At 39.2% G+C, this 25,380-nt stretch overlaps 1 protein-coding gene across 1 annotated transcript in view; it reads left to right on the top strand.

Annotated features, from left to right (window-relative positions):
• LOC150083169 (uncharacterized) overlaps nt 1-25,380 on the top strand; it is a 292,609-nt gene that overhangs the window by 136,026 nt on the left and 131,203 nt on the right. The window contains exon 3 of the mRNA XM_090378413.1: nt 12,741-12,814. Coding sequence (XP_090234539.1) covers nt 12,741-12,814 — 74 coding nt within the window. The remainder of the gene's footprint in view (nt 1-12,740; nt 12,815-25,380) is intronic.

Here is a 25,380-nt window from a genome sequence, read left to right on the forward strand (position 1 = left end):
GAAGTCTATTCTAGCAATCAACTACCCTTGGCAAACTTCTGCACATCTATTCTACAACTGTCTTTTCTCAATTTGAATCTATGCACCACCCCCAGGTTCTTAATCTCAGCAAGTGGAAGTATACCATCAGCATCAAGCCTGCTCAAACCATTCAAGGCCTTGTACCCCTCAATCAGATCACCTCATAGGTGCCTAGTCTCCAGATGGTGCAACTGACTGTATTTAAGCCTCTCATGGTAAGAGAACCCTTTTGTTCCTCTCAACACTCTTGTTGTCCTTCTCTGTACTCGTTCTAGCAGATCTACATCCTTCCTAAAATGAGGTCTCCAGACCTGCATGCAGTACTCAAGGTGTGGCCTGACCATTGCCTTATATAAAGGTATAATCACCTCCTTGTCTCTGCTAGCAAAATTTCTATATATCATTGACAAAATTACATGACCTGCTCTGGCAGCACTGCTCAGAGAACTTCATATACAGCTATTTATGAACCTCTTTTTTGACTTGATTACAGACTAGCTTATATCTGCTGTAGGCTTCTGTGTCACCTGTTAATTTATAAGCATACCAAGCATTTTTCTTCTCTGCGACGAGCCTCATTAATTCATCTGACCTCCATATAGGCCTAAATCTTGAACATTATTTCTTAGTTTTCTATGAAAAGACTAGTAGCTTCCAGGATTAATTCCCTGAAGGCCTCCCATTTAGAATCCACTGTTTTGAACATCATCAGTTGATCCCACTGTATAGAATTCAAAAACTACCTGAGACCACTGTAGATACTTTTACAAAAACAAAAACCCTTCCCTTTATCCTTGATGGTAGTTACATCTTGTGTCATCACTGCTGATAATCAGATCTAGAGTATTACCCCCCCCCCTCTGGTTGCCCTTGTTGCTCTAGAAAACAATCCTCTTATAAATCTACAAAAGTCTTTCTAGCATGTGAGTGACCAACCCACAAGTTCCAGCCAATATCTGGAAAGTTAAAATCCCCCATTACAAGACATTCTGATTTACTGGCCCACCCTATTTCTCTGTTCAATTGTTCATTGTATTCATTAGAGTCATTAGGCCTATAACACACTCCTCCTCTCATTTTCCTTTTCCCAGTATCAACACCAAACTGATTCAACATTGCACCGCTCACCCATGTCAACTGGATGCACTTCATTAGATTTTATGTTTCTTAACTAACAGAATAACCCCTCTTCCCTTCCTACCTTGTCTGTCCTTTCTGTACACATTTTACTCCCCAAATTATTTGGTATCTCCAAAAAATTTGCCCATAAGACTGAAAGCAGTAGGGCATTTGTACACCAAATGATATCCTTACTAGAAACTGCATCTCCCAAAGCTGTTGTCTCTCGTGATTTATGAAAATCCTGATTGGCAAAAATAATCTTCTCAGTAGTTTCAAGGGAAGATGATTGAGGATGAATCCATCTTGGACATGATTTGCTGGTCAGCTAGACCACCTTGAGCTAAGTTATTCTGTGAACCGCCCTAATTAGTGCTGGTCCCATTTGTTAATGCCAAGGGCACATGATTTTGCCCAGACTTATAGTGAGTGGGTATTTTAGGATCATTTTTCTTTAAGAGAAAGGTAATGGTGCTAAGTCCCTTAATATGCTGCAGACGTGTGTTGTACCCATCCCCCATCCTTTATCATATGTATGGGGATAAAGGAAGTTTATTATCAGAAAATGGAACACTCGATTTCCATTGTGATGTCAGGGTCAATTTTGATACTGAATTTCCACATTTGTTGGTTAAGTTGAAGAGGATGTGTTAAATTTAAATCAATTGATCTGACCCACCAGAAAAAAATCAGGCAATCTTCCCCTCTCTCTCTCTCTCATTTTGTGTTCCATATACTTCCATGTCCATACAGGAACTAGTTATTGGTGGTGACTCTATTGTCAGCGAGATGGGGAATCACACTGCAAGAATGATAGGTAGAACAGGACCAGAGTATGTCTGCCAGAGGCAAAAGTTGATGACATTTTAGAGTAGACATCATCTTTTAAGGGCACAAAAGTTCATATTGTTGTACACGTTGACAAATGAACTAATGACATGAAGAGTAAGACATCTGCAAATTTACTCAACAAGTACAGGTCAATGTTGAAAAAAAGTCACGAGTTAGGGTAGAATGTGAAAGCTCACATCATATACTCCCACACGAAAGTTGGGAGTATATGATGTGAGCCTTGTCAATCAATTCGGCCGTGGCGAGACTGTGACAGGCTCATACGGCAGAATTTTTTTTCGGTGTGGTCTGTGCTTGTTGATAGGATAGATTGCTTCTAGGGGAATGGGGTACACTTAAATAGGAAGGGTGCAAGAATATTTGCTGATGCTATCAAGGCAGTGTTAGGTGGGTTGGAAAACTGCTAGCTTCGTGAGATACACAGACTAAAAGATTAACAGTGGCTGCAGGCAGAGGCAAAAGTACTTCTTGCACTGCTTCTACTAGAATGAGTAGCAGCCTGGAAAGTAAGGTCTTGGACATTTCCAGGACTGCTGGGAGTAATAGTGGTACAAGTAAATACATGGGCTGTATTAGGGTAACTAAGAGTAGAAACAAGTGCATAAGAATAGATACAGTGCATGTATACTTGCATGTAACCAGTGCTAGGAGTATAGTTAATAAATTTGTTGAGTGTAAAGTGCTGGTTAAGACATCAAAGGTTAATATTGTTGGGATATAAGAGACGTGGAATCACACAGATATAAGCAGTGCAGGGTTGAAATTTGAGGAATACAATGTGTACAGAAAGGACAGACATGAAGGGAACGGGTGGGGTTGTGAGATAAGAAATGCATAAAATCTAAAGGAAGTGCATCCAACTGACATTGGTGGACAATGCAATGTTCAGTCTGTTTGGTGTGACATAAGCACTAGGAAAGAGAAAACGAGAGTAGGTGTGTGTTTTAGGCCTAATGAATCTGATGAGTATAAAGAGCAATTGCGAAGAGAAATAGAGAGGGCCAGTAAATCAGAATGTCTTATAATGGGGGATTTTACCTGCTCAGATATTGACTGGAACTTGTGGGTTGGTCACTCGCACACTTGCAAGACTTTTGTGGATTTATTGGATGATTTTTTTCTACGGCAACATGTTCGAGAGGCAACCGGAGGGACTAATACTCTTGATCTGATAACCAGGAGTGATTATTCATGCATAAAGAAGTTGCAGATAAAAGAACCACTGGGTGACAGTGATCAGAATATACTAATGTGGGATTTACTTAAAGAAATAACTATCATCTAGTTTAGCATTAGTAGAGGCATATGATGCAAGAAAGCAAGCTTATGCAGCATCAGCCGAAAAAAAAAAAAAAAAAATTTCCATTTCACCCCTCCGTTCGTTCAAAATACCTGTCCAGCTGAGCCTTAAATTTATTTAGGGTATCAACTTCCACAACAAGGAATGGAAGTCTGTTCCACCAAACAACCACCCGCTGGCCAAAGGCAAATTTCTGCACATCTTTCCTACATCTGTCTTTCCTCAATCTGAATTTATGCCCTCTCAGCTGATTATTCTGAGAAAGAGGAAGAATCCCATCGGCATTGAGCATGCTCAAACCATTCAAACTTTATACACCTCTATCAGATCACCTCGCCAGTGCCTAGTCTCCAGACACTGTAATTTGCAAAACATAAGCCTTTCTTCGTAAGAGCAACCCTTTGTTCCATTCACTAATCTTGTTGCCCTTCTCTGTACTCGTTCCAGCAGCTCTACATCCTTCTTAAAATGAGGCCTCCAGACCTATATACAGTGCTTAAGGTGTAGCCTGACTATTGCCTTATACAAGGGAGTAATCACCTCCTATTCCTTTCTAAAAAAATTCCTGTATATCATTGACAAGACCCCATGAGCTACTCTTGCAGCCTGTCTGCACTGTTCAGAGAATTTCATATCTTCCTGCACAATTACCCCCAGGTCCTTTTCATTCTCTACCACTGTCAGTGTAGTACCACAGAGTTGATACATTGCAATGGGGTTGCTGTTTCCCATACATAGTACTTTCCAGATCCTTTTGCAGCAGCATAGCATCAGTAGTGTCCTTAACAACCCTGCCAACCTTTGTATCGTCTGCAAACTTGGACATTAAGCTTGATATACCATCATCAGTATCGTTTATAAATACAGAAAACAATAATGGACCCAACACAAATCCTGACGGACTCCACTAATAACATTAGTCCACGATGAGCAGTGTCCATTGATTACTACTCTCTGTCTTCTCCCCCTCAACCATCCTTTTATCCATAGCAGCAATTTGCCTCCAATGCCACACTGCTCCAATTTATGCAGCAGTCTTCCATGTGCAACAGTATCAAAAGCCTTTCTAAGATCCAAATATATAATATGAAAGTTATTCCCTGCATCCAGTTCTTTTGTGACTGCATCATAGTATCCAATCAAATTTGTCAGGCAAGACCATCCCTTAACAAAACCATGCTGTGTCCGAGCTATAACTGAAGTCTTGTCTAGATGATCCTGCAGTGCTTCTTTAACCAGTGCATTTATTAATTTTCCTGGAACAGAAGTTAAACTCACAGGTCTATAATTACTTGTGTCAGCCTTTGATCCTCCTTTGTGAATTGGGATCACATTTGCACATTTCCAGTCTATGGGTACCTCCCATAAGGAAGCTCTCATAATTATGGCTAAGGGTTTGCTTACTTCCTTTGTTGCATCCTTTAATATAACTGGATAGATCCCATCCACCCCAGGTGCCTTTCTTGTGTTTATCTTCAACAATTTCTCTCCTTCACTTTACTCTCAGTTATTACAAGATTATCTAGCTTACTGCCAGAGTTGGATACACCTCTGGCATTCCCCTCACTGAATAACTCCTCATGTGAATGTCGATGCAAAATATTCATTTAGTTTGTTAGCTACCTGAGCAGGATCATCAACAGTTGAACAATCGATATCGAGTAGACCAATCTGATTGATCCCCTTCCTTCTAGAGTTTACATGAGTAAAGAACACTTTGCTGTTTTTCTTTACATCCTTTGCCAAAGATTTCTCGTAATCTTCCTTCACCTGCCTAACCTCCTTTGTAACTTGGTTACGGACCAGCTTATATCTATCATAGGCTTCTGTGTCACATGTTAATTTATATGTATCCCATGCATTTTCTTCTCTGCCATATGTCTCATTAGTTCACATGACATTCATTTAGGCCTAAACCTTGAACAATATTTCTTAGTTGGTATATAAAGCCTAGTAACTTCCAAGATAAGTTCTTTGAATGCTTCCCATTTTGAATTTGCTATTGGTAACATCATCGACGTAGCCCAGTGGTCAGGAGCGAGAGTGCATAGCACGCGTTCCTTGAGTGGACCGGAGTTCAAGCCCGTGACTACTAAATACGATAAATATTTGTATTGAAGATTTGTTGTAAACTCTACTGACTTGGTTGTCGTGCCGGAGTATAAACAGAAAATTTATTTATTTATTTATCAGTTGGTCCCACTGTATAGAATTTAAATACTGTCTCAGACCATCGTAATCGCCTTTACGAAAGCAAAAACCCTTCATTTTACCCCTGATGGTAGTTACCTCTTTGAGTAAATCCCACTTCAGCACACTGTGATCACTGCCACCTAGTAGTTCATTTATCTGCAGATTCTTAATGCATGAAGAATCACTACTGATAATCAGATCAAGAGTATTACTCCCTCTAGTTGCCTCCCAAACATGCTGATGTAGAAAACAATCATCCAATAAATCCACAAAAGCCTTGCTAGTGTGTGAGTGACCAACCCACAAATTCCAGTCAACATCTGGGAAATTAAAATCCCACATTATAACACTCTCTGATTTACTGGCCCACTTTATTTCCCTGTATAGTTTCTTATTATACTCATCAGAGTCATTAGGCCTATAGCACACTCCTACTCTCAATTTTAATTTTCCAATGCTTATGTCACACCAAACTGACTCGACACTGCGCTGTCCCGCGATGTTGATTGGCTTCACTTCCTTGTATTTTATGTGTTTTTTAACTAATAGCATAACCCCTCCTCCCTTCCTATCAAATTCCAGTTCTCCATTCCTTATATCTGTGTGACATAACGGCTCTGATATCCCAACAATAGGCGCCTCCGTAGCCAGGTGGGAAGGAGCAGCAGTGCATAGCACATGCTTCTTGATTAGACCGGGGTTCAAGCCCGTCACCACCAAATACGGAAGATGCGGAAAGGTCAGGGAATGACCACCGCATATCCCGGAGCAATATGGCCTTAGTTGCTAATAAAAAACCAAATAAACAATCCCAACAGTATCTGCCTTTGATGTTTTGAGCAGTACATCAAATTCATCAAATTTATTTACCAAACTCCTAGCATCGGTGTACACGCAAGTATACATGCACCTGTTCCTATTCTTAACTACCCTAACACAACCCATGTGTTTACTTGTACTGCAATGACTCCCAGCAGTCTCTGAAATATCCTGCATCTTGTTTTCCAGGCTGCTGTTCATTCCAATAGAGGCAGTGCAAGAATCACTTTCACCTCTGCCAGTGGCTACTGTTAATCTATTAGTCCTTGTATCCCCCCCAAGCTAGCAGTTTTCCGACCCACATAACACTGCCTAGATAGCATCAGCAAATATTCTTGCACCCTTTCTATTTAAGTGTATCCCATCCTTGGTGAAGCAGCCTCTCCTGTTAACAAGTACAGACCAGGCTGATAAAAATTGTACCCCTTGAGTCTTGCACAATCTTTCCAGGGCCGAATTTATTGACAAGGCTCTAATGATATACTCCCTCCTATCGTGTCTGGGCAGAATTGCAGACACTTTCAAATTCAACCTTAATTCACGGCTTTTTTTCAACAGTGACCTCTACTTGTTAAGTAATTCTGCTGGTCTCCTACTCTTAATATCATAAGTGCCAACCTGTACAACTATATCACCTTTTGTTCCCTTAAAAGATGATATCCGCTGTACAACATCATCAACCTTTGCCCCTGGCAGATACACCCTGGTCCTGTTCCAACTAACCTTGTTACAAAGCATGTTCCCCTTTCCCTGACAATAGAGTCACCAACAAATACTAGTTCCTATGGAACCAGCACATTCTGCCTTGGGGGTTGCCGCTGTGTTGCATGATGACTGTGTTTGCAAGCTCTGGCGTTGATGTGGGGAGCTGAGAGCTTGATGGGCCCCTAAATTTATATCCTTCAAGCTCTCATATAGGCCCATAACAACGCTGAGTTGTCACCTGATTTCCTCACACTCCTTACATCGCGCGCACACACAAAGACATCCCCCATGGCAATACCATATTTTGTACCCGATTGCTCCACAAACATCATGCAAGCAGTGCATTTTAAAAGGGTGTGATTCAGAGGGTAACTGCCCCCCTCAATTCTCCCCTGAGCGACAGCACTCCCATTAGCTTGAGAACTTTGCTTTGCTGCTCTGAGTCATGATTTTGATTTAATTTCGATAAAATTTAAATATCAGTACAAAATTATAACCCTAAACTTGTATCCCAACACAGTTATAACGCTATATATATTTTTCAGTATCGAGTATTATCTACGAGTTCCGTTTATATAACTTCCGTATCAAGTTATGTTTTAATTAATTGTTTTACGTTTGCAATCTAAGTCGTTATATGTATTTAGTTAAAAGTTCAATTTAATTAACAATGAAGTTTAGCAAGATTTTAGATTTTACTGATTAATTGACAATATTATGTTTTATACTCTACTATACTAAGCTTACGCTATCTAATTCAGGATATAATGTTGTGTCGTATAACAATGGCGGCAACTTACGAACGGTAAATCTACGGACAGTTATGTATTAATTAACTTCCAAATCTTACTGTCTCAATTCAGAATAAACTAAGAATCCTGACTAGGTCTATAAGCTACTTATAGAAAATAATTTGATGTAACAATTGGTCAATAAAGCGGCTAAAAGACTTCTCGTTCAGCGGACCTGCAACGTGTAACACGTGGATTTGATACCCTTACTGATACTTTTATATAATTACAAGGCCAAGTAAAGAATACATACACCAGATTAATCAGAAAATCACAAAATAATGTCATTATACTAAATTTAAATCAAAAGTTTTAGAAAAACAATAATTTCAAATCAATAAATAAGAAAATCCACTTAGTGGCTTTGAACACTTCTGACTCCCATTAGCCTCATTAGCCAAATAAAGGGAAGGGCTTTTTCTTTCATAAAGGTGACTACAGGGGTCTCAGACAGTTTTTAAGTTGTATACTAAATTCTAAAGTTCGGGAGGCAACTAGAGGGAATAATACTCTTGATTTGATTATCAGTAGTGATTCTTCATGCATTAAGAAACTGCAGGTAAATGAACCACTAGGTGGCAGTGATCACAGTGTGCTGAAGTGGGATTTACTCAAAGAGGTAACTACCATTAGGGGTAAAGGGAAGGGTGATTGCTTTCATAAAGGCGACTACGATGGACTGAGACAGTATTTAAATTCTATACAGTGGGACCAACTGATGATGTTACCAACAGCAAATTCAAAATGGGAAGCATTCAAAGAACGTATCTTGGAAGCTACTAGGCTTTACATACCAACTAAGAAATATTGGCTGCAAGAGTAGCTCATGGTGTATTATTGATGATATATAGGAACTTTTCTAGCAGGGATAAGGAGGTGATTATTCCATTGTATAAGGCAATGGTCAGACCACACCTAGAGTACTGTATACACATCTGGAGGCCTCATTTCAAAAAGGATGTAGAGATGCTGGAACGAGTACAGAGAAGGGCAACAAGATTAGTGAATGGAACAAAGGGGTGCTCTTACGAAGAAAGGCTTAAGTTTTGCAAATTACAGTGTCTGGAGACTAGGCACCGGCTAGGTGATCTGATAGAGGTGTATAAAGTTTGAATGGTTTGAACATGCTCAATGCTGATGGGATTCTTCCTCTTGCTCAGAATAATCACCTGAGAGGACATAAATTCAAATTGAGAAAAGACGAATGTAGGATAGACGTGAGGAATTTCCCTTTAGCCAGCGGGTGGTTGGTTGGTGGAATAGAATTCCATCCCTTGTCGTGGAAGTTGATAGCCTAAATAAGTTTAAGGCTCAGCTGGACAGGTATTTCGAACGAACAGAGGAGTGAAGTGGAAGTGGTTATTTTTTATTTATTTATTTATTTATTATTTTTTTTTTTGGCTGATGTTGCGTAAGCTTGCTTTCTTGCATCAAATGCGTCTACTAATGCTAATGCTAATACAGTGGGATCAATGTTGAATTCAAAATGGGAAGCCTTCGGGGACTTAAACTTGGAGGCTACTAAGCTTTTCATAACAACTAAGAAATGCTGTTCAAGGTTTAGGCCAAAATGGATGTCAGATGAATTAATAAGGCTTGTGGCAGTGTGGAAAAATGTATGGGATGCATATAAATTATCAGGCGACACAGAAGCCTGTGGATCATATAAAATAGTCTGTAATCATGTCACAAAGGAGGTAGTAGTAGTAGTAGTAGTGGCATGTGATGCAAGAAAGTGAGTGTATAAGCTTATGCAGCATCAGCCAAAAAAAAAAATCACACCATTCCCCCCAAATGCCTGTCCAGTTCCTCCTTAAATTTATTTAACCTGCCAACTTCTACAACAACAGATGGAAGTTTGTTCCAGCAATTAACCAACCGCTGGCTAAAGGCAAATTTCCACACATCTGTTCTACATCTGTCTTTTCTTAATTTAAATTTATGCCCCCTTAGGTTTGTCATCTGAACAAGTGGAAGGATCCCATCAGAATTCAACGTGCTTAACCCATTCAAGGCCTTATACACCTCAGTCATATCACCGCGCAGGTGCCTAGTCTCCAGCCACTGCAATTTGCACAACTTACGCCTCTCTTGGTAAGAGGATCCCTTCATTCCTCTCACCAATCTTGTTGCCCTTCTCTGTACACGCTCAATTAAATCTACATCCTTCCAAAAATGAGGCCTCCAGACCTGTACACAGTACTCAAGGCGTGGCCTGACCATTGCCTTATACAGAGGGACAATCACCTCCTTCTCCTTGTTAGCAAAATTCCTATATATCATTGACAAAACCCCATGACCTGCCCTGGCATCCTGTCTGCATTGCTCAGAAAACTTCATATCTGACTGCACAATTACTCCCAGCTCTTTTTCATTTTCTACCACCTTAAGTGTAGTACCACACAGTTGGTACGTTTCTCTGGGGTTACTTCTACCCATATGCAGTACTTTGCATTTGTCAAGGTTAAACTTCAGTTGCCACTTCTTAGCCCATCTGCCCAAATTATCTAGATCCTGTTGCAGTAGCACACTGCCATTACTATCATTAACAACCCTGCCAACCTTTGTATCATCTGCATACTTCGACGTTAAGCCTGATATACCTTCATCAATATCATTGATAAATATACAAAACAACAGTGGACCTAACACCGAACCCTGTTGGACTCCACTAATAACATTAGTCCACGAAGAGCAGCACCCATTGATTACCACCCTCTGTCTTCTCCCACTTAACCATCCTTTTATCCATTGTAGCAACTTACCCTTAATACCATTCTGCTCCAATTTGTACAATAGTCTTCCATGCGCAACAGTGTCAAAAGCTTTCCTGAAATCCAAATATATGATATCAAAATTATTTTTTGCATCCAGTTCCTTTGTAACCACATCATAATATCCTATCAGATTAGGCAGGTGAAGGCAGATTATGAGAAATCTTTGGCAAACAATGCAAAGAAAAACAGAAAACAGTTCCTTACTTATGTGAACTCTAGAAGGAAAGGGATGAATCAGATTGGACCACTTAACATAGATGGGTTGACTGTTGATGATCATGCTCTGGTAGCTGATAAACTGAATGAGTATTTTTCATCTACATTCATACATGTAGATGATTGAGTAGTTATTCAATGAGGGGAGTGCCCAGAAGTTCATCAAACTCTAACAGGGAGCTAAGTGATTTTGTAATAACTGAGAGCAAAGTGGAGGAGAAATTGTTGCAGTCAAACATAAAAAAGGCACTTGGGGTGGACGGGTCTATCCAGTTATATTAAAGGACACAGCAAAGGACGTAAGCAAACCCTTAGCCATAATTATGAGAGCTTCCTTGGGAGGTTGCCATTGACTGGAGGTGTGCAAATGTATCACCAGTTTACATAGGGCATTCAAAAAGTGACACAAGTAACTATAGATCTATTAGTTTAACTTGTGTTTCAGGGAAAATAATGCAATCACTGGTTAAAGAAGCATTGCAGGATCATCTAGACAAGACTACAGTAATAGTTAGAGTAATGGTCCAAAAGGAACTGGATGCAAAAAATAATTTTGATATCATATGCTTGGATTTCAGGAAAGCTTTTGGTACTGTTGCACATAGAAGACTGCTGTACAAATTGGAGCAGTATGGCATTAAGGGTAAGTTGCTATGATGGATAAAGGGATGGTTGAGTGGGAGGTCACAGAGAGTGGTAATCAATGGACACTGCTCTTCTTGGTCGAATATTATTAGTGTAGTTCCCCATGGTTCAGTGCTTGGCCCATTGTTGTTTTCTTTATTCATCAATGATATTGATGTAGATATATCAGATTTAATGTCCAAGTTTGCAGATGATACAAACGTTGGCAGGGTTGTTAACGACAGTAAAGACAGTATTCTACTCTAACTGGATCTAGATTAGTTGGGCAAATGGGCTGAGAAATATCAACTGAAGTTTAACATTGACAAATTCAAAGTACTGCATATGGATAGCAATAAACCAAAAGAAACTTACCAACTGTGTGGGACTACACTCAGGGAAGTGTAAAGTGAAAAAGTCCTGGGAGTTAACTGTGCAGTCAGATATGAAGTTCACTGAGCAGTGCAGACTGGCGGCCAGGACAGGTCATGGAATCTTGTCAATGATATATTGGAAGTTTGCTGTTACAGGGACAGGGAGGTGATTATCCCTGTTGTACAAGGAAATGTTCAGGCCACACCTTGAGTACTGTGTACTGTTCTGGAGGCCTTATTAAAAAAGGATGTAGAGTTGCTAGAACAAGCAATGGTCAGGCCAATTCGTGAGTACTGTGTACTGTTCTGGATGCCTCATTTTAAGAAGGATGTAGAGTTGCTAGAACAAGTACAAAGAAGGGTAACAAGAGTGGGGAGTGGAAAAAATTAGAGGAAAACACGGGTGCTCTTAACAAGAATATGCTTAAGTTTTGCAAATTGCGGTGCCTGTAGAGTAGGCAAGCTGAATCCTGATGGTATTCTTCCTCTTGCTCAGTTTAAGAACCTGAGGGAACCATAGATTCAAATTAAGGAAAGACAGTTGTGAATTTGGCATTTGGAATGAATGGAGGGGTGAAATGGGAGGTATTTTTTTTAGGCTGATGGTGCATAATCTTGATTTCTTGCATCATATGCCTCTACTAAGCAATTAAAATAAATGCTTAATTTTGTATAAAATTGAGGAATTCTCTGTATCTATCCTAATACAAGCACTTTCTCAGGTTTTTGACCAGCATAGTCTAAATCAAAGGATAAAACCACTATTGCATGGCTTATTTTTGTAATTTATTGTACTTGAATTTCCTTAAAAATTATATACTAGAACAGTATGAGTTTTCTCCAAACAATAAAATTTTAATAAAAAAATATATGAGAGAAAGAAAGAAATTTAATATTATATTGTATAGAAAGCATGTTTTTTTTTTTTTTTTTTTTTTTTTTTGTCTAGAATATGCAGGCTAAAAAAGAAAGCTCAGCATGAAGCCAACAAAATTAAGTTGTATGGACTTCAACAAGAACACAGTGAGTTTTGTTTTTATAGGAATGTATAGAATGAAATATAAACTTTAAAAATTACTTTCATGAATTTTTTTGATACCTAGACATAAAACAGCATTATTACAAAAAAAGTAAACCAAAACAACCTCAAAGCTAATAACATTGAGTCTTAATCTATACCGAATTTTTGTAAACTAATACTTTACAGCCCACTGGTAGTAAAGTGTATAGTTCAACTATTGAAAAGTCCCATAATTGTGGCTAAATTAAACCTTTAGTTATAATTATAGTCCGTGGATTCAAGGGGAAGTTCCTACAAATTGGAGATATGCAAAAGTATCCCATTTGCAAATGGAAATTAATGGCCAAAGTGAGTAATTACATACCTATAGGCATAAACGGCCTCCGTAGCCGAGTGGGCAGGAGCGGGAGTGCAGTAGCACACGCTCGTTGAGTAGACCTGGGTTCAAACCCCTGACTGCTGAATACGGTCGATCTGCCAACCCGCACTGGACCAGCGTGGCAGATTATGGTCCATTTCCCTCAACATGAATTGTTGAGGAGGCATCCATCCTGCAGTGGGTTGATAATGGCTGCACTTTACTTTTTTACTTTTAGGCATAAACAGCTATTATCTGATCTGCTATTATGAATGGTCTGATTAGCTATTACAGGGGTCAGCAGCCTTTTTTGAGTAAAGAGCCATTTTTGACCTAATTAAAAAAAAAAAGAAAAAAAAAAAGAGAATCCGAAGAGCCGTACCTCAGCTCGGAGGAGGGGGGAAAGTTTTTTAAGAAATTGAATAGAGTGGGAAGATGTTTTATTAAAATATATATATATATTTCAAAATAATATTTATTAATACTGAAAAAACGTAATAAACATCCAATTAGATACAAATTAATGCAAATTTTGCTTCTGAACTTCTTGAGCAAGTCTCTCAACATCAGGCAAGTATGCCGTAATTTGCATCTTTAAACATGCTGACCGACTTGCATTGTTCAGACATTTTCTTGATTTATTTTTAATATAGTTCATGTTCGAAAATATTTGATCGCAGAAATACACCGAACCAAAAACTGAAAGAGGTTCAAATACAAATATTTTCAAATTTATATACGTGCCCAGTAAGCTATTCCACGGATTGAACACAATTTGGTCTTGCATTTTCACTCTCATCTGTTGCTGTTCATTTGTGTAGAATTGCAAGGGCAGCCTTTTGCTTCTTCAAATCCTCAATTTCAGTTTTAAGGCATTTAGTCTTGCACTTCACATGTCCTTGATTTTTAAGTCTCCTAACTCTATTTCAAATTATGCTTCATGTGGTCTAAACGTTAGAGCCACAGGTTGCCAATCTCTCAGCTATTATGATGTAGTCACAAAGCAATTAAATGCAAAATATAACATCATATACTTTTTCTTGTAGAGATGTAAAACCTGGTCTGTGCTTGTTGACAGGAGAGACTGCTTATATAGGGATAGGGTACACTTAAATAGAAAGGGTGCAAGAAGCAGTGTTAGGTGGGTCAAAAAACTGCTAGCTTGGGGAGGATACACAGACTAAAAGATTAACAATGACTGCAGGCAGAGGCAAAAAGTGATCCTTGCACTGCTTCTGTTAGAATGAGCAGCAGCCTGGAAAGCAAGGCAATGGAGATTTCCAGGACTGCTGGGGTCATAGTGTAACAAGTAAATACATGGGCTGTGTTAGGGTAACTAAGAGAAGAAACAGGTGCATGTATACTTGCATGTACACCAATGGTAGGATTATAGTTAATAAATTTGATGAGCTTCAAGTGCTACCAAGAAATCAAAGGCAGATATTGTTGGGATATCAGAGACATGGTGTCACACAGACATAAGCAGTTCAGAAGACATAAGACATAAGCAGTGCTGCCCAGCTCAACGACAGAGCTCACTCCTGTGCATCAGGCAAAATAGAGGCAATCTCCAAGGCAGAATGCGCTGCTCCCAAAGGAACTAGTTATTGTTGGTGACTCTATTGTCAGGAAAATGGGGAATATACTATGCAAGAAGAATAGGTGGAACAAGACCAGGGTATGTCTGCCAGGGGTAAAAGTTGACGATGTTGTAGAGCAGATATCATCTTTTAAGGGCACAAAAGGTGATGTTGTTGTTGTACTCGTTGGAAATAATGACATTAAGATTTAGAGTTCTGCAGATTTACTCAACAAGTACAGGTCAATGTTGAAAAAAAGTCGCGAGTTAGGGTTGAATGTGAAAGTGTCTGCAAATCTGCCAAGACATGATAGGAGGGAGTATATGATTAGAACCTTGTGTAAAGCTCAAGGGGTAGAATTTTTTTTAAGCCTGGTCTATGACAGGAGAGACTGCTTTTATAGGGATGGGGTATACCTACATAGAAAGGGTGGAAGAATTTTTGCTGATGCTATCGAGGCAGTGTTAGGTGGGGTCAAAAAACTGCTAGCTTGAGGAGGATACACAGACTAAAAGATTAACAGTAGCTGCAGGCAGAGGCAAAAAGTGATTCTTTACTACTTCTATTAGAATAGGCAGCAGCCTGGAAAGCAAGGTAATGGAGATTTCCAGGAGTGCTTGGAGTCATAATGGAACAAGTAAATACATGGGGCTGTGTTAGGGTAACTAAGAGTAGGAACAGGTGCACGTATACTTGCATGTACACCAATGCTAGGAGTGTAGAAAATAAATTTGATGAGCTTGAAGTGCTAGTCAAGACATCAAAGGCAGATAGTGTTGGGATATCAGAGCCATGGTGTCACACAGATATAAGCAGTGCAGAATTGGAATTTGGGGAGTACAATGGGTACAGGCACGATAGACAGGACAAGAAGAGAGGAGGGGTTATACTGTTAGTTAAGAAATACATAAAATCTAAGGAAGTGCATCCAATTGATGTTGGTGGACAATGCAGTGTTGAGTCTGTTTGGTGTGAAATAAGCACTAGGAAAGGAAAAATGAGAGTAGGTGTGTTATAGGCCTAAGGAATCTGATGAGTATAATGAGCAATTGTGCAGAGAAATAGAGTGGGTGAGTAAATCAGAATGTCTTATAATAGGGGATTTTAACTTTCCAGATGTTGACTGGACCTTGTGGGTTGGTCACTCGCACGTTAGCAAGACTTTTGTGGATTTATTGGATACTATTTTCTACAGCAACATGTTCCAGAGGCAAACAGAGGGAGTAATACTCTTGATCTGATTATCATCAGTGATTATTCATGCATTAAGAATTTGCAGATAAAGGAACCAAAGGGTGAGATTGATCACAATATATTAATGTGGGAATTACTTAAAGATGTAACTACCATCAAAGCTAAAGGGAAGGGCTTTTGCTTTCGTAAAGGTGACTACAGAGGTCCCAGACAGTTTTCAAATTCTGTACAGTGAGATCAACTGATGATGTTACCAACGTTGAATTCTAAATGGGAAGCCTTCAGGGACTTAATTTTGGAAGCTACTAGGCCAACTAAGAAATACTGTTCAAGGTTCAGGCCTAAATGGATGTCAGATGAATTAATGAGGCTCGTGGCAGAGAAGAAAAATGTTATGGGATGCATATAAATTATCAGGTAACACAGAAGCCTATGGAAGATATAAGCTTGTCTGTAATCAAGTCACAAAGGAGGTTATGCAGGCGAAGGCAGATTACGAGAAATCCTTGGCAAAGGATGCAAAGAATTCTTTACTTACGTAAACTCTAGAAGGAAAGGGATGAACCAGATTGAGCCACTTAAAATAGATGGGTTGACTGTTGCTGATCATGCTCAGGTAGCTGATAAACTGAATGAGTATTTTGCATCTACATTCACACATGAGGAGTTATTCAATGAGGGGTGTGCCAGAAGTTTATCAAACTCTAACAGGAAGCTAAGTGATTTTGTAATGACTGAGAGCAAAGTGGAGGAGAAATTGTTGAAGTTAAACTTAAGGAAAGCACCTGGGGTGGACAGGATCTATCCAGTTATATTAAAGGAGGCAACAGAGGAAGGGAGCAAACCCTTAGCCATAATTATGAGAGCTTCCTTGGACTCTGGGCAGGTCTCCATGGACTGGAGGTGTGCAAATGTGTATTACCAATTCACAAAGGGGGTTCAAAAAAAGGTGACACAAGTAACTACAGACTTGTTAGTTTAACTTGTGTTCCGGGGAAAATAATGGAATCACTGGTTAAAGAAGAAGAATTGCAGGCTCATCTAGACAAGACTACAGTAATAGTTAAGACACAGCATGGGTTTGTTAAAGGAAGGTCTTGTCTGATCAATTTGATTGGATACTATGATGTGGTCACAATGGAACTTAATTGATTGAAGGAGCAGTAATCGAAAAGATGGAGTTATATACTTATCTGGAACAAGTCATTAGCTGTAAGAATGATAAATGGCTGGAAGTCAAGAGAAGAATAAATATTGGATGGATAGCATTCAGGAAATATAGTCACATACTGAGGAGCAATATCCCAATTTGTCTGAAATGTAAAATAATGAACCAATGTATATTTCCCACCATGACTTATGGAAGTGAAACTTGGGCACTCATCAAAAGAATGGAATAGAAGCTGAGAACTACACAGTGAAGAATAGAATGAATTATATTGGGTATCAGACTGTTAGATAAGAAGAGAAACATGTGGATTGGGCAGTAAACCCAAGTAAAGGACATTCTTATAAAAACTAAAGGAATAAAATGGTCTTGGATAGGACACATAGCTCAAAGAAATAATGACAGATGGACTAAGAAAATAACAGAATGGTACCCAAGAGGAGCTAGAAGAAAACCTGGAAGACAGTGACGGAGATGGACAGATGAAATTCACAAGTTTTTGGATAGTAAATGGATGGCCATTGCACAAAACAGAAGGAACCGGAAAGTTGCTGGAGAGGCCTTCATCCTGCAGTGGATTGAAAATGGCTGATGATGATGGTGGTTCAATACACTCTCTCGTGGTCTCTCTCAAAACTACAGGGTATATGCCATCAACTTTGGGAGCCTTACTTGCCTTTATGCTCAAACGTTTTTCTAATTAGCATTCATCTGTAATTATGAAATCAGTAATTTCATATGACTTAGCTTCACTTGTGCAGCCTCTTCTCAGCATAAAGGGACTTTCATCAGTAAAACTGATACAAAGTACCTATCAATTCATCCGCAACAAATGTTGGGTTATCTAAGACTTTCCCGCACCCAGTGCACAAGGGTCTAATGTAGTTAGCTTTCTTCTTCATTGCTTTCTCATATGCAGCCTTGGCCTCCTGACCTTATTTATGGTACTATTACAGATCATCTTGCACCTGTTTTTGCAGGTATCAGTACTTTTCATCCCTCTGTAACTGTCCCATACTATTTATTTTAACTTGCACCACGCAGATTATATGCTGGCAGGTCTACTATAATATCTGCTAGTTCCAGGTCTTCATGTTCCTGATCAGCATCAAGAATGTTATAATTCTGCCAATAATTACGAATTGAAGGACTGTTTGTTGTCCATTAATCATTTTTCCAATTCTTACAATCTCAACCACGTCTGGCATGTTGATTGTGCTTTCTGCAATGCAGTTTTCTGGCCACAACTTTTTCCAGGCCGCTTTTATTGTTGAGTTCTCAAGTTCATCCCAAGCGAGCTTAATATTTTTACAGCGTCAAGAATGCTATAATTCTGCCAGTAATCTCGAGAAGGACTGTTTGTTGTTTCAGTAGCTTTCACCAGTTATGAAAAAGATCTTGGGTAATGGAGTTTAAAGGCAGCTATAATACTTTGGACCATCACCAGAATTAGCGAAGTTGTATTCACTGAAAGAAAGGTAACTTTCATTTGAGTGCAGATCAGATAAATGTGCAGGATAACTGGGAAAATTGTTAACAAATAAAAAGCAACATTTTGAATGTTTCTCTTCAAACAATATTTTTTCTGCTTCTCCACAAAACAATTAAAAAAAAATCCTGGTAGATTTCAGCTGTCATCCAGGCATTTTTGCTCAGTTTGCAATGAACTGGTAAGGAGCTTTTTGATGTTCCTTTAAAAGAATGGAGATTTTCTGATGTATAAATTAGAAGTGGTTAGTACTTAAAGGAACACTCTGCATTGCCACATAACAAAAGTTTTAATCTGTCTTTTGAAACTTTGAAACCTGGGGAGGTTCTCTCTTCTGACTGTTAGGAGGGTTATTGCTTTCATAAAGGCGACTACAATGGTCTGAGACAGTATTTAAATTCTATACAGTGGGACCAACTGATGATGTTACCAACAGAAAATTCAAAATGGAAAGCATTCAAAGAACTTATCCTGGAAGCTACTAGGCTTTACATGCCAACTAAGAAATATTGTTCAAGGTTTAGGCCTAAATGGATGTCAGATGAACTAATGAGACATATGGCAGAGAAGAAAAATGCTTGGGATACATACAAATTAACACATGACACAGAAGCCTATTAGCATTAGCATTAGCATTAGTAGAGGCATATGATGCAAGAAAGCAAGCTTATTCAGCATCAGCCATAAAAAAAAAAGAAAAAAAAAAAAAAAAAAAAAACAACCACTACTCCCATTTCACCCCTCAATTCGTTTGAAATACCTGTCCAGCTGAGCCTTAAATTTGTTTAGGCTATCAACTTCAACAACAAGCGATGGAAGTCTATTCCACAAACCAACTGCCCGCTGGCTAAAGGCGAATTTCCGCACATCTATCCGACATCCGTCCTTCCATAATTTGAATTTATGCCCTCTCAGGTGATTATTCTGAGCAAGAGGAAGAATTCCATCGGCATTGAGCATGCTCAAGCCATTCAAAGCCTTGTACACCTCTATCAGATCACCTCGGCGATGCCTAGGTGATCTGATAGAGGTGTACAAGGCTTTGAATGGCTTGAGCATGCTCAATGCTAGATATAAGTTGATCTGTAACCAAGTTACAAAGGAGGTTAGGCAGGCGAAGGCAGAGTACGAGAAATCTTTGGCAAGGGATGCAAAGAAAAACAGCAAAGAGTTCTTTACTTATGAAAACTCTAGAAGGAAGGGGAAGAATCAGATTGGTCCACTTGATTCGATGGTTCTACTATTGATGATCCCACTCAGGTAGCTAACAAACTAAATGAATATTTTGCATCGACATTCACACGTGAGGAGTTATTCAGCGAGGGGAATGCCAGAGGTGTATTCAACTCTGGCAGTAAGCTAGATAATCTTGTAATAACTGAGAGTAAAGTGGAGGAGAAAATGTTGAAGATAAACACAAGAAAGGCACCTGGGGTGGATGGGATCTATCCAGTTATATTAAAGGAGGCAGCAAAGAAAGTAAGCAAACCCTTAGCCATAATTATGAGAGCTTCCTTGGACTCAGGGGAAGTACCCATGGACTGGAGATGTGCAAATGTGACCCCAATTCACAAAGGAGGATCAAAGGCTGACACAAGTAATTATAGACCTGTGAGTTTAACTTCTGTTCCAGGAAAATTAATGGAGGCACTGGTTAAAGAAGCACTGCAGGATCATCTAGACAGGACTTCAGTTATAGCTCGGACACAGCATGGTTTTGTTAAGAGGAAGTTTTGCCTGACCAATTTGATTGGATTCTATGATGCAGTCACAAAAGAACTGGATGCAGGTAATAACATTGATATTATATACTTGGATCTTTGAAAGGCTTTTGATACTGTTGCACATTGAAGACTGCTGCACAAATTGGAGCAGTGTGGCATTGGAGGCAAATTGCTGCTATGGATAAAGGGGTGGTTGTGGGGGAGAAGGCAGAGAGTAGTAATCAATGGACACTGCGCATCGTGGACTAATGTTATTAGTGGAGTCCCTCAAGGCTCAATGTTGGGTCCATTATTGTTTTCTGTATTTATAAATAATATTGATGATGGTATATCAAGCTTAATGTCCAAGTTTGCAGATGATACAAAGGTTGGTAGGGTTGTTAAGGACACTACTGACGCTATGCTGCTGCAACAGGATCTGGAAAGGTTGAGCAGATGGGCTGAGAGGTGGCAAATGAAGTTTAACATTGACAAATGTAAAGTACTACATATGGGAAACACCAACTCTGTGGTACTACACTGACAGTGGTAGAGAATGAAAAGGACCTGGGGGTAATTGTGCAGGCAGATATGAAGTTCTCTGAACAGTGCAGATGGGCTGCAAGAGTAGCTCATGGTGTCTTATCAATGATATACAGGAATTTTTCTAGCAGGGATAAGGAGGTGATTATTCCCTTGTATAAGGCAATGGTCAGGCCACACCTTGAGTACTGTATACAGGTCTCTAGGCCTCATTTCAAGAGGGATATAGAGATGATGGAACGAGATACAGAGAAGGGCAACAGGATTAGTGAATGGAACAAAGGATTGCTCTTACGAAGAAAGGCTTAAGTTTTGCAAATTACAGTGTCTGGAGACTAGGCACCGGCGAGGTGATCTGATAGAGGTGTATAAAATCCTTGAATGGTTTGAGCATGCTCAATGCTGATGGGATTCTTCCTCTTGCTCAGAATAATCACCTGAGAGGGCATAAATTCAAATTGAGGAAAGACAGATGTAGGATAGATGTACAGAAATTTGCCTTTAGCCAGCAGGTAGTTGGTTGGTGGAACAGACTTCCATCCCTTGTTGTGAAAGTTGATAGCCTAAATATTAAGGCTCAGCTGGACAGGTATTTCGAACGAAAGGAGGGGTGAAGTGTAAGTTTGGTTTTTTTTTTTTGTTTTTTTTTAGCTGATGCTGCATAAGCTTGCTTTCTTGCATCATATGCCTCTACTAATACTAATGCTAACTTCATTATTCATCCAACTTGGAATCTTCCTTGAGTATTTTTTTAATGGTATATAAAATTCAAGGCTTCTGTGATTAATGTTTGAAAGGTATATCATAGTTCAATTGTATTCGTTCTCTGTGAGATATCTACCAGTTAATAGAGGCCATGTAATATCTTAAGCTGTCGTAATTTCCTTTCCTTAGCATTAGCAAAGGCACATGATGCAAGAAAGCAAGCTTATATAGCATCAGCCAAAAAAAAAAAAAACCCCTTATTTCACCCATCCACTCAAACTACTACTACCTCTCTATCTTCACCATCCATCGTAGAACTCCATGATAAATTCCTGCTAGTGGTTCCTGTACTGTCAGCCCTATTATGTCATCTGGTTCATGGGTGACGATGAGGTCTAGAATATTCTTTTGCCTAGTACTTTCCCTGACATGCTGATACAAATAGCATTAGTCCTAATAACATTAGTCCACGTTGAGCAGCGTCCATTGAGACAGAGAGTGGTAATCAATGGACACTGCTCAACGTGGACTAATGTTATTAGTGGAGTTCCTCAGGGTTCAGTGTTGGGTCCGTTGTTGTTTTCGGTGTTTATGAATGATATTGATGATGGGATATCAAGTTTAATGTCCAAGTTTGCAGATGATACAAAGGTTGGCAGGGTTGTTAAGGACACTACTGACGCTATGCTGCTGCAACAAGATCTGGAAAGGTTGAACAGATGGGCTGAGAGGTGGCAAATGAAGTTTAACATTGACAAATGTAAAGTACTACATATGGGAAACAGTAACCCCAGAGCAACGTATCAACTCTGCGGTACTACACTGACAGTGGTGGAGAATGAAAAGGACCTGGGGGTAATTGTTCAGGCAGATATGAAGTTCTCTGAGCAGTGCAGACGAGCTGCAAGAGTAGCTCATGGTGTCTTGTCAATGATATACAGGAATTTTTCTAGCAGGGATAAGGAGGTGATTATTCCCTTGTATAAGGCAATGGTTAGGCCACATCTTGAGTACTGTATACAGGTCTGGAGGCCTCATTTCAAGAAGGATGTAGAGCTGCTGGAACGGGTACAGAGAAGGGCAACAAGATTAGTGAATGGAACAAAGGGTTGCTCTTACGAAGAAAGGCTTAAGTTTTGCAAATTACAGAGTCTGGAGACTAGGCACCGGCGAGGTGATCTGATAGAGGTGTATAAGGCTTTGAATGGTTTGAGCATGCTCAATGCCAATGGGATTCTTCATCTTGCTCAGAATAATCACCTCAGAGGGCATAAATTCAAATTGAGGAAGGACGGATGTCGGATAGATGTGCGGAAATTTGCCTTTGGCCAGCGGGTGGTTAGGTGGTGGAACCGACTTCCATCACTTGTTGTTGAAGTTTATAGCCTAAACAAATTTAAAGCTCAACTGGACAGGTATTTCGAACGAATGGAGGGGTGAAATGGGAGTGGTGTGTGTTTTTTTTTTTTTTTGGCTGATGCTGAATAAGCTTGCTTTCTTGCATCATATGCCTCTACTAATGCTAATGCTAATAGCAATCATTTAGTTGATTTCAAAAATTTGGTCCCCTCCCCCATGTGGAGTTTTCTTCACATTTGCTCCAATCAATTACAGGCAAATTAAAATAACCCATAATAAGACATTGACACTTCCTTCCCCATTCAATTTGGATGTTGAGTCCCTATATCCATATGGAATGGGATATAGGGTCTCTACATAATCGTAATCTTCACGTTCACCTGGCCTGTAGATTACACCCATTGTCATTATACCTTTGCTTCCAACTTTCACACACCATACAGGTTCTATACTAGCATGTGAAACGTCCAAATCTGGGAAAGCCCTCATCGTGCTCAGGCTGATTTTGATAAGAAACATGACCCCACCACCCTATCTTTGTATGGATAGGCAACATTCTATGCCTATCCTTCCTAAATACATTATACGTACCATACTCAAACTCATCATCCTGTATCTTTTGTTGGCACCACGTTTCTGTAAGCCCTATTATATCAGCATTACTTGTCCAAACCAGCAGTTCGAATTCACTCATTTTATTGATGACACTTCTGATATGTATAAACAATTATTGCTTCCCTAGCATTAGTTGCCTGCTCATTTGAAACTTTTTTGCCCTCAGAACATTTTGCTAATATGTTCTGTTGCGGTAACAAACAAGAACTCTTGATGTATGTGCAAGCATTACTTTGAGCATTATTATCAGATAAATGCATGTCTATATTACCCTTATCCCCAAAACTAGCAGTTTCCCTGAACCTTTAAGGTATCCTCAATGATACTGGCAAAAATTCTTGCACCACCTTTGTTTAAATGTATCCGTCTCTACAAAACAGATTCCTTCTACCTACAAGTGCTGGCCAAGCTGATAGAAACTCCCCCCTAAAAGCCTTGCAGAGTTCTTCAAGTCTTGAGTTAATTCACAAGGCCTTCAGCACATAATCCCTCCTATCATGCCTGGGCAGAATTGCAGACATATAGACATTGTGACCTAGCTTAGCATTTTTTCAGCATGGTCCTGTATATTTTCTAACAAATTGTCAGATCATGTATGCTTAATATCATCAGTACCCACATGAATAATAATATTCTCTTTATCCCCCTTAAAATCTGACAGTCTGTTGGCAACATCATTGATAGTTGCTCCTGGCAGACATACCCTGGTCCACCTATCCTTATTACAAAAAATATTTCCCGTTTCCCTGACGTTGGAGTCTCGTACTAGAACTAAGTCTTTTTGAACCAGAATAGTTTGCACTTGGTTATTCTGTTCTGGGGCCTGAATTGGGAGGGCATCACTTGGTAGGTTACTAGAATCTTGAGTCCCTGACAAGCTCCCAGTTACATTATTCTCGAGGGCAAGCACCCGTTTTTTTCAGTTACTCAAATTGTTCTGGCAATGCACCAAATTTTAAATTACGGTCGGTGCACACCTTACAACGGTGACAAAGAAAAGAATCTCTAAGTGAGCTAGGCTTATCCACTAGGTCAACCTTGGAATACATGCCACAGGTTCTGCGAAGGATAAAATCATTACTCACCCAGAAATTGCCATTGGCTATTTCCATATGAGTCCTGGTATCCTCTTGCTGAAGATGGATCTTGTAATAACTATTGTAAAATTTACTAATTATTAATCAAAGAAACTTTCAAAAAATTATATTAATAATATTAAAAAAATCTGATTATCAAATTATTTCTTTTAAAAAAACTTTTTAAAAGAAACTTCACAATATACTAAATAACCTTTGAAATCCTGCTCTAATCCCCTGTTATCTGTATTTCTTTGCTGTCACTATGTATTCTATATAATTCTATATTATGTATTCTATACATTCATGTATTCATGTAGTATTTATGTATTCCATATTATGCCGCTATATAATGTATTCTCTTGAAATTTAAACTATTGTCCTTTCTCCTGGAAGGTACAAGAGATTTTCTTTCCTCACTTTATCTTCCTCCTCACTTAACTTAGAAGAAAGTTTATAATTTTTTGGAAACCCTAAGCTGCCACGAACTGCTTGAGATAACCTGTTCTGAAAACCACCCAGAGTAGCTCTTCAAGCCATATACAGCTTGTGAGCTACATATTGGGACCACTGTTTTAGATTTTTGGCATTTGAGAGGAGGAAATAATTTTTAGATAGACTGAACTGCTGGGAATTAATTAGTTTCCATAGATTGGTCAGTGTAAGTTACAAAACCCAAGAAGTACTTCATTAGGTAGGTAAGTACATCTCACACCATGCAAAGTAGTAGTACTTTATTAGATTGAGTTTAAAGATTTCTTGATCTCATGAAAAATTA

This window comes from Mastigoproctus giganteus, chromosome 7, assembly GCF_048544385.1.
Source record: "Mastigoproctus giganteus isolate SK-2022 chromosome 7, ASM4854438v1, whole genome shotgun sequence".
Lineage (NCBI taxonomy): Eukaryota > Metazoa > Arthropoda > Arachnida > Uropygi > Thelyphonidae > Mastigoproctus > Mastigoproctus giganteus.